At 34.0% G+C, this 10,833-nt stretch overlaps 1 protein-coding gene and 1 non-coding gene across 6 annotated transcripts; both read right to left on the bottom strand.

The window, feature by feature from the left end:
* Positions 1-896: 896 nt before the first annotated feature.
* On the bottom strand, positions 897-6,784 carry LOC110824248 (uncharacterized). 5 transcript variants are annotated; one of them, XM_088212966.1, is made up of 6 exons: positions 6,550-6,784; positions 3,496-5,314; positions 2,969-3,143; positions 2,110-2,215; positions 1,834-1,884; positions 897-1,294 (listed from the first exon to the last, which is right to left on the bottom strand). In XM_088212966.1, the coding sequence occupies exons 4-6, from the start codon at positions 2,177-2,179 to the stop codon at positions 1,149-1,151; spliced, it is 267 nt and encodes an 88-aa protein (XP_088069092.1). In that variant the 5' UTR covers positions 2,180-2,215; positions 2,969-3,143; positions 3,496-5,314; positions 6,550-6,784; the 3' UTR covers positions 897-1,148. The 5 variants fall into 5 exon arrangements, with proteins under 5 accessions (XP_088069092.1, XP_088069093.1, XP_021910515.1 ...); XM_088212967.1 differs by having other exon boundaries at positions 4,857-5,314; XM_022054823.2 differs by lacking the exon at positions 3,496-5,314.
* Positions 6,630-6,784, bottom strand: LOC148268701 (U12 minor spliceosomal RNA). Its single transcript, XR_015817453.1, has one exon. It is a non-coding gene; the product is annotated as a U12 minor spliceosomal RNA (small nuclear RNA).
* Positions 6,785-10,833: the final 4,049 nt, after the last annotated feature.

Raw genomic sequence — 10,833 nt, 5'->3', positions numbered from 1 at the left:
AGCTTGATTCAAATCGAGTCATAAAAATCAGGTCACTGACATCATATTCCTTTTTAACTCTTTTACAGAAAATGAAAAAAATGATCTTGAAAATCTTATACGACACCAAACAGCAACATATTACATCAAACAATAACAAAACAAATTGATGAGCAGAGTCTGTGAAAGAAGATCAAACCAAATTTGGTTTTGGTCGAACAAAACTAGAAATCAAACCACAAAATTTAAGCCACTCGTTAAGATTAAGAATAGAAACAAGACATCAACATGGTCTTCCTTTGTTTCACGAGGAAAATAAAAACGAATTAAAAGTTGTCGATTGTGACGAGGCTGCTAACCAGACCAGTAGTCCCCACAGTTACAGGCTTCATTTATGAGAAAAGTATGTGTCATAGGAACGCATGCATTCGAGACAGATTCTTAAAATCCTAGCTATGGCTAAATCAATTTTCTGGTACAACCCAGAAGACATACAAAATTCGAGATGTAACAACCTGTCTCACCTCTTGTATTTTACTACACCTATACATATATATATATATATATATGCATACACTAAAGAGCCTGATATGTATGTTATAATGTTATAAGTAGTAGCCAGTTGTTATTCAGCACATGCTCTAGCTGCTAATTATATGGAAATGGCACACTGTAAGAAAAACTAGCTCGAAAGTCTTGATGTTGGAAAGGTCAAAGAATAGATTCAGTAAAAGTAAATTTTTTAACTGTTTTAGTTTTAGGAGAAGAAACCAATCATTTTTCACCATTACCCAGTAACAAGTAATCAATTATTTCATTAAGAGAGCTACTTAATGAAGATTACAGGGTTTCTCTTTTGTGTGTGTGTGTGTGTGTTTTCCTCTAGAAATCAGATAGCATATTGACGTGGCAGGCAGTGATTGGTTATGTCTTTAGTGTAATTTTATATTATATATTATATATATTTATTATATATTACATCATGATTCCGTGCTCTTCCGTATAAACATGTGAAAATAGGACCACAAACACAGTCACACTATATTTAATAATTCTCCTAAAGTATTTTGGACGGAAGTGCAGAGAGTTTTGAGGGAAGCTAATATACCAACTAGAAAAATACACACACATGGAGTAGAGATCATTTTCAATGGCGTAGGCGTAGGAATTTAGTCGTCTGGTTCTTTGGAGGAATCTGAGATCATCTTCTGGATCATTTGGCTTATCTCTTCTTGGGACATTCGATCTTGTTTCGTTTGAGACTCAGCATACGCCTCGAAGAACTCCTTGTTTTCTTTCTCTAATTCATTCCACACTGTTCATACATAGATCAAACCAATGATGTTACAATATATAGAAGGCCAAGTTTATATATAAATGTTAATGTTAACAAAACAATCGACTTGATCAACCAAACCCTAGTGGCTACAGAGAGATTTAGCTAATTCAAACATGAAGGCTAACAGATTCTTCAATTAGGTTACTTGCCCAAGAAGGAATTGTGATTTTATATGCATTGATGGAACTATATATGAAGTTTGGTAAATTAAGATCAATTGCTCAAGAAAGAGGTTGTAAGTCCATAAGCTTGATTATGACTTACTAGATCAAAAAGTGGATGGTTTTTAATGATCTTTATATGGTTAAGACTTCTTTTTCAAATGATCTTTATATAATTAAGACTGTTTTACTTTTTTCAGTTTCTGAAAAGAATCGTTGCATACAAAACTAACTCTATGCATCTCCGATCCCTTTTAGTCCTAAACTGTTGTAAAGCATGATACTTGACGAGTATCAAAAGAGACCAACTTGATTTTTTAGTACAGTCTTAATTCAGACTGCCTGGGGATTTACCTTGATGTATCAGCTTACCCAAAGTTTGTTGAAGATCATGATCAGGTAAAACTAAAATCACCAAGTTACCAAATTAGAATTAAAACTAAAATCATGAAGTCGACTTTGATCAAAACCAAAATCAGTACGCTATTAGATCCATCTTATTACATATAAATATGTAAATATATATACATATATGTATATGTCGAGTTATGGTTTTTGTATGCCTTCCATGATATGTGCAAACATGGATAAATAAGAAAAGGGAGAGAGTACTAAGGAACTAAAACAAACCAGTGGAGGTGATCACAGGTTGAATATTTGCATGTCTTGAGAGTGCTTCCATGCACTCTTCTTTACTCATGTGGAAGATCAGACACTTCTCGATCAGGTGCTGCACCTGCAACATACAATAAAGTCACAATCATCAATAAAAAAACAAATAAAATCAGACATATATACTATTGTACCATCACAGGATTAATAAAAGATATCATCTTTAATTTTACGATGATCTCATCAGTTACCATGTGTATATATGAAGCAGAAGAATCCCCCATGATACACACTATATGTATATATACACCGATCCTAGCAGAAGATAGATGTACAAGAATACAAGTAATGGAATGGAAAGTAACTAGCTAGGGAACTTAAGTGTGTATAGACATATATATAATTAAAGGGAGATGATGAGAAGCTGGTGCAATATGATATGATGTAGCATGTATAAAAGAAAACAAGGGGGCTAATGAATAAGAATATTGGTAGCAACTTAAAAGGAGGCTAAGAGGAGGTGGGGATGGGTCCAGTAGACCCACGTGGGAGATTGATGATAATTGGCTGAGAAGGGATTAGAGGAGATTTGTAAATGACTATTCTTTGTCTTGTAGGGTATTTTTCTTTCGCCATTAGAGCAAAACCCTCTCCACGTGATTAGTGGGTCCTGACCACCTACAATTTTCCCAAACAGACAAATCCCTCCACACCCAGTTGGCATTCTTCAACAGTAGGTTTTTGATCCTTCTCTCACAATTCGTCACATATTGATATGCCATCTCATATCACCACCTTATAGTATTTATAAAAGACACGTCTTGATTAATTCAGTCATTTCAATATACTCAATGCTATATATGATTTTAAGGTATACCTTGATAAATTCAGCACCTATACTTTTCTTTTACTTGGAAACATACAATATTTGCCCATAATGCACTGATGGAGACCTGTTGCTTAATCGACAATGGCATCTGCAATATCAAGAATTTGATCTTTGCTTCTGTTGCTCCTGAATTATGGTTCTGTTTTGTCAGGGTACAGTTTATCTGCAGGCATATTTATACTCAAGTCACAGCAAAGTAAATGCAGCTGTCTGGAGATTAATAATTAAGCTTAAAGTTAAAGAAAGGACTAATGGTAAGTCGTAGAGACGAATGTCATTTAACATCTTTGGCAGCGCCTCCGTAAACAAGTATCCATAACTCAAAAAGGCCGTCAATAATTGTAATTTGAGAGAGGAGCTCTTGTGTGATGAGATTAAATCAAACATGCAAATCAACAATGGAGAAACAAATAGATTCAGAATTTATGTAGTTCGATCAAAGTGAGTTACTCCAGAAAAGTAATGAATTCATAATTAACAGTAAAGAAGTCCGGAGCAACACCATGTAACCCCACCTGTAAATGGCAATTAAACCAAATGGTCTGAAATGATTAGTCGTTTAATAGACCAAATAATTCTGTAGCTCTGTTAGAATTCTTGACAGGTTTGTCATTTTTCTTCTCTTTTCTCATGCCAACACTTCAGTATATTCCTTCTCAAGAAAAAACCAAACAATCCAAAAGTTTCATAGCAGAATATAATAAAAAGCCAACAAAAAATACTCAATGGATTGAAACAAAAAGAAACTGTTTGCTTCTTTTAGATATTTTCCTCAAATACATAATGTCAAGAGAGATCTGAGGCTGTGGCCCCCCAGACTCGAAATTAAGCTATCCGTTCAAGATACAAAACAGCTGCAGGCAATGCAAGAAGCTGGATAGAAAATTTGGTGCTGGTGATTTAATATACATCTTGTACTTTTTATCCCAAATAAAAAGAATCTCGATAGAAAATTACTTGCAAAGGAAGAAATCAAAATCCAGTGGGTAAGTAATATATACATAAACTTTTAAGTTAATTACATTCTAAAAACACAAAGTTCTTGGTGTACATTTTTTTTACATAAATGTATACGTCTAAAGGGTGCAAACAATATGCAAATGCAGTTATCAGTGGTGGTCCTCCGAGAAGACATCCTAATAGTTACAAAATGCAGATTGGCACGTGATTCGAACTCTCACGTAACCGATGATGTTGCTCTTTCAACCTGTTTCTCAAGACTGAATCACGCCAATGGTAAAGATTTAATCTGATTTTTAATTAAACATGAGAAGAACATGCCAAACACAGAACAATAACAAAAAAAAGTCACAAGAAATTACCACCCCACACCGAATTTTCATGTGTTTGAGCTCAGTACTTCCAATATCTCTTTGACAGGAAAAGACAAACACATATTATCAATGCAACAGGCCTGTAATTAGAATTTTAATAAAATAACAGCAAGCAGAAACCTAAGTTTGTGATTTCTCATGAAGTCAATTCCTTGTGTTACTAATTTGGTTCTCTTTCTGTAGAAGACAACTTTCCATGAGTAGATAACAACTGTCCCAAAGGAATTAGTGACCTAAGCATGTCAAAATATCTTGTTGCCTATGCAAAATGATTACTTTGCACATTGGACAAACAAATTTTATATCTTTTTACCACCTAGTCATGGTTACTAAAGGGTAATTGTTTGTTGAGAGGTAAAATGAAGTCTGCTGCAACATTAATGATTTTGGAGGGAAGTAAGAGGTAACAAACTCTTTGTCAAAAATATATCAAACACTTGGCGTGCAGGAAGTTAAACAATACAAGTACATAATATACCAGCTGATTATGATCACAGTGCAATCCTATTGACCTATCTATATCTCAAAGAATAGTTACTTACACTACCAACTGGCAAGCCTATCTCTTTTTTGGATGTAGTCTTTAAATGTAAGTCTGTTTGAAAAAGCTAAGTTGGGATTTTGATGATTATAGATAAAGGAATGTACTAGATTAGTAGTGGGTAGTACTAGTATTTGAAGGGCAGTGATATTAGGAAACACATATTTATGTACTTGACAATGGACATGCAAGCTCTGGAATCAGAGAGAGGGAGATAAGAAGAGAGGGAAACATATGATCCAGATTTGTTGATGGAGGATGAGGTTATCCATTCATCAGAAAAAAACCATGTAGCACAACTGTTTAGTTCCACATCAGAAACCTCTTTATTATCCCAAGTTGTCCAAATTCCCTTCTCCTTCTAGTATAGTCCGAAAACAAGTCATTTATATGTGATCAAGACCACCACCCAAGTCGTACCGTACGAACCATGTCGTCAAGAGTGATAAAAACAGAGACCTGAAAAACGAACAGCAACCGAGTAAAGCACATAAACCTCAAAGCCTTCTGTTACTAATTATATTTCTTTTTGATCAGTAAGCGTGATAGAGAAGCCTAATCACGTTGTATGGGACAGGGCCCTGAAAATTTTGGCCAGTTGAATATGCCATGGACGTGACCGTTAAGAAATCGGGGAATCCATGAAATTTTACAACAGACAATGGACCTGGATCTCTCTATAAGCCCAGCCCCAGGGTACGGAGAATAGGTTGGGATCACTGAACACCTTCATATGTAAATCTAACTTCTACTTTTATTGAAACACTTTCGGTAGATCATTACTAAAATATTTATTATTTTTTATTTGAAGAAGTAGGACAAATATATATTTTATTCATTAATATATTGTTCGATTTGTAATTTATAGAATTTTTTTACGTAACCTTAGTTTTTCAGGTTTTCTTCTCTAATTTTAGCCTCACATTTGATGTTGCCGATTGAAGACTCGCTAATGTACTCCAAAAAAATGTGTCTTCCGCTTTTCCGCACCTATGTGGGATATTTCAAGAAGTCTCCAAGTATGATATTGATGGAGGATCCTCCATCCTAGTACTATAGAAGAGCATCATCACTTGGCAACATCAAGCTTTGGATTTTCGCTATGGAATCCGAAGGAAAGAATCACTATATTTTATTTCACAAGGTAAAGCATACAGGAGCCCTTTTTATCAGGATGTTCCGTATAAGTTCGTTTCATGCTTGAAGATTTCATCCTCTAGCTTTTAATTTTTGACCTGCCGCCAGCGCCCAAAAGGACATGATCTCAACTACAACCAGATTAGAACCTACTGTTACAGATTGCTAAAAGCCAAGTATGCATTTGCAAGTGGAAAGAGTCCTGGAATGAGCGTCAACACAAATTGAATAGGTTCGCATTACTTGCAGATTCTCAGAGATTACTACATGTGTTCTTTCAATGACACCTTTTACCACATTACAACGACTACCTGTGGGAAAACAACACCGTAGGTAATTTTGTTGGAATGACGTAAAGAAATCTTTCAAAACTTGTATCTAATGTGTCAGATCAATAAAATCCAGAAAAACTTCCACCGGACTTAGATTTTTGTTCACTAGTTGAAATTAAAATCTCTACAGATTTTTAATTTCTATTTCTAATCGAACTCCTCTCAGGACCCGCAAAAAGATCTAAAAATGCTTGGGAAAAAAAAATGCTGATAGTCAAAAAGAACCTTGAGTTAACCTCCAGCCATTATGAATACAGTGCAAGTACAAATTACTCATTTGGTTCAGAATTGTGGGGTAAATAATTGGGAGGCCCGCTCAAGCGAGTTCTGCAAAGTAAGCAGCGTCAGCGCTCGGCCAGCCTATCACCCCTCCATAAATTCTTGCGCATCATTTTAGATCGAGCGCGGCGACCAGCTCTCACCGGTCGCTTTGTTTTCCTTACTCATTAGTTTAAGGCAGTTTGGCAAGGCTCTCCAAAGTTTTACTTAAAGAGGACTTCATAGCACGGGATTTCGCTTTCCTAACGATGTGGGACTCCGCGGAAGAGTAATAGAACTATAACACGCACTCTTCAGCCTGTTTGTGCATTCTGTCGATACACTCTTTTTCATTTAAATTTATTAATTTGTCATCAATAATTTTATACTTATTAGAAATTATTAGAATAATACTTATTCAATCTAAATATTATTAAAATAAAAATAATTTAACATTAATTTTTATTGAATAAATAAATATTTTTAAATACTTCATAAAAATCTAATTATAATGATTAATTTTTTTATTATTATCTAGCTTTTAGTCATTTCAATATTTTTAATTTTGATAAATAACTAGTTAATATAATACAATGTTTTATACTAAAACGGAAATCATTGTTAAAAGTAAGAACCAGAATGTTAGATAACTTGACAAAATAACTTTGGTATAACCCCCATTAATATTCGCGGTTATAGATAGTTCTAAACATGTTAAAATTATGACTCTCACGCAATAACAAGCAATCTCACTTTACTAATTTTCGGTTTAAATGTAATATTTTGGGACCAAAAATCGGCTCAAATTTTTTTAATTATAAAAAAATTATATAAATAATTAATTCAATTTATTTTAAATTAATTTTATTAAAATTTTAAGAAAAAATAAATTAAAAATGAAATTAAAAATAAATTTTAAAAAAATTGGTGAAATTTTGAATTCGGATGATATTTTTGAAAGAAAATTTAAAAACAGATGATTAAAATGCAAAAAGAGAAAGTTTGGTCATGTAGAACAGCCCAGTCAGTATTCTCGCAAATCAGAACACACCGCGTGACAACCCCGCTGATATCGGTACCATGCGGGAAGCCATGCAAGCGATCCACATGTCCAACGATCCGATGATCCAGATTTAATCACGCGCGCGCGAACGATCCAAATGTGTTCTCTTTTTAAATGCAATCGAACTATCAAATTTAATCTGATTGTGCAGTTCAAATTTATTTTCCGAATAAGATAGATCCAACGGATGAGAGAGGACCATGCATACCTGAATGGATGATCCAGATCAACACGGGATGAGTATTTAAGTATTGTATTTTAAGGAACTTTAACCCTAGCCGCACTTGCCCTTGCAGTAAAAAGAGCCAACCACCAGCCGCTGTCACACCAGAGCCACCGCCAACCGCTAAAAAAGGTAAAATTTTTCTTTTCCAGCTCAGAATTTGATTTCAAATCTCACCGTGACCATATCGAAGCAAAATGGACGACAAGTGAGGTAGAAACTGCGGGTAAAGCCCAGCAGGGCCACTACGGCCAAAATCCTAAACCCCCTCCAATGATTCCCTTTCCGTTTCTTGTTCCACACGATTTTTTTACATTGTGTTCACCATTCCTTTTTGTGTATGTTAGCCGAAGAAGAAACCCCAGCGGTGAAGGAGAACCAGCAGAGCTGCCGCACCCAGAGACTCTCTTTGTCGGTAGGTTCGGTTTTTTAGTTTTTTTTTTTACCAACCGGGGGTTCCTAATGTGTTTTTCGCATGAATATGTGTAAAACTGGCTAAAATCTGCCAGATTGAGATGAATCACTATTGTGGCCGGCGAGTCGGTGTTAGAGTATGATGCCGCCGCCGTACTGGAACCCTAAAATTAGCCGAAAAATATTTTCGACATCGATTTTGAATTTTTGGCTACGTGACAAGTATTTTAATTTTTGTAAAAAAAATTTAGGAAACCCAAGCCCTGTCAGGAGGCGTAGTGAGTAGTACAACATTCCAAAACAATGATTTCAGTAAGGATCTTTCACCCTATTTTCTGTTATGGTAAATTGAGGATTGATAATCGATAATTTTATGTTTTATGAAAATTAAAAAAAAAAACTAAAAATAATTACAGGTCATTAGTGGAGCTAGAATTGATTAGTTCATATTTGTCATGATTCCCTGTTTATTTTCTATACTGCTTAAATTATTTACTATTTTATTGTGCGTATTAAATTGATAGTTTTCTGATCTTCTCGATTATTTAGTTTATTTGGTTACTCCTGGATTATTTATTTGGTTATCTAATTACTTGATTATTCGATTATATTAAACTATACCTCTCACTTAGATGTTGTTTAAATTAAACTGTGAATATATAATGAGAGGTTAATATGCGTTTGATGGTTGTTTGGACGATAAGGATATATATAAACAAAAGCTTAATGGGTACTTGAGAAAGGGTGGACGAACTTGATACATAAGGAACTCTACCGTGGACATTACCTCAATCGAACGAGACTAAGAAATCTCATACCGGAAGAGTTTTGAGAGATATAATTTATCCTTATACCAGACAGGGTATGAGAACGGTTGAATTAGTTGTTAAATGTAGATATTAGGTTCACAAGTAGAGAGATATCCTTATAGACCCCCAAGAGTCCCAGTAAGTAGGTTAAAGGAAAAATTACTGATTTTATATTGAAATTAAAATGTTACTTGGCAATTTGTCTTCATAGATTGTTTTCAAAAAAACCTGACATGGTAAGTATGAAATAAAACATTTTAAAGTTAAAAGTATTTATTTAAATCAAGGATTCCATTAGTTCTTTTGTAATTTTTACCAACCTTCGATTTTCCGTATAAGTGATTAGTGTGATATTCTTATTGGGATAGTATAGTTCACCTTTTTATTAATAATTTTATATCAAAAAGATCAAGATTCAGATCCCGATCAGTAAGAGAGTTGTGAGTAGTTCACCTCCCAAACTCTTTTCAAGCGCTAGTGGAGGTTAATCCCTAAAATATTTATTTATTTGTTTTTAACTATCGTTTGTCTCTTTATGAACCAATGTAGAAGGGATATTCCAGCAGCTCAATTGAACATTCTAATTTACTATGTAAAGAATGTAAACTCTAATTTTATTATTTACTTCCGCGTTTAGATAATAAATCTTTTTCTTTTAATTTCATACTTTTATATTAAATCTTAAACTTGTTCTTAGTTTATTTCTTAACTTTATTCAAGTATTTAAATATATAATGTGAAATTAAATTGACTCATATATTTAATTTCTTGAAATATGAATAAATAATAAAAACATCTTCCTCTTGCCCCCAAATGACTCAAATTTTAATCTCATGCTATGTTTACTAATATTAAAACCGAAACTTTATGCTTATTGACATTTTGGGTTTTAAAACCCAGCATATTTTGAAATTCTAGTCGTTTATGTGACGATCCTAAAAATTCAAAAGGAAAATACATATAATAATCTGAGTGCGGAAGCGAAATAAAAGATTAATGTTAATATCCCTTACACAATAACTTAAAAGTACTAAACAATATCACGGAATAATTTCTCTAAAAGAAATACAACAAATGGAGAAAATAAAGAAAACTATAAAGTATCTAGTATTTACTCGCCGTCTTCTTGTGGATCGGGCTAGGGAACCAGATCCTCTTGACCTAAAATGGTTAAATAAAGAATGAGTTACACTAGTCTAGTAAGGATATTACACTATATCACAATTACAGAAGTAAAGGTTGGTAGAAAAACTGAAAACAACCAATGAAGTACAAATTTTAAACAAATTTATTTATCAATAAACAAACCATTTACCGTCTACTTACCGCAGTGAGATTTATAAAAACAACCTATGGAAACAACAATATTATAAATATCATGAATTCATATATAATCTGTAACATAGCACATATCATACTTTTATATTCAAATCATCAAACAACAATTGCCATTTTTTATCAGTCTAGTAGTATCTATGAGGATCCATAGGGGTCCCCGCTACACGTGAACCATTCCCCTTAACAACTTAATTCTAGGGTCGTCCCCATACCTCGTCCGGTATGAGTGCCAAACAATAAACCTTAATACCCCATCCAGTATTAAGGTGAAGCGGGTCGTCCCCATACCCCGTCCGGTATTGGCGCCAAATGACCAAGTCTGCATACCCTGTCCGGTATGAGATAACGTTCACGGTAGAGTTTTCTATGAACCCGGTCCATCCACTATCTACCAGGATATCTAG

Source organism: Carica papaya, chromosome 2 (genome assembly GCF_054855325.1).
Source record: "Carica papaya isolate Zhongbai chromosome 2, ASM5485532v1, whole genome shotgun sequence".
NCBI classification, from domain to species: domain Eukaryota; kingdom Viridiplantae; phylum Streptophyta; class Magnoliopsida; order Brassicales; family Caricaceae; genus Carica; species Carica papaya.
This window is presented reverse-complemented; position numbering and strand designations above follow the sequence as displayed.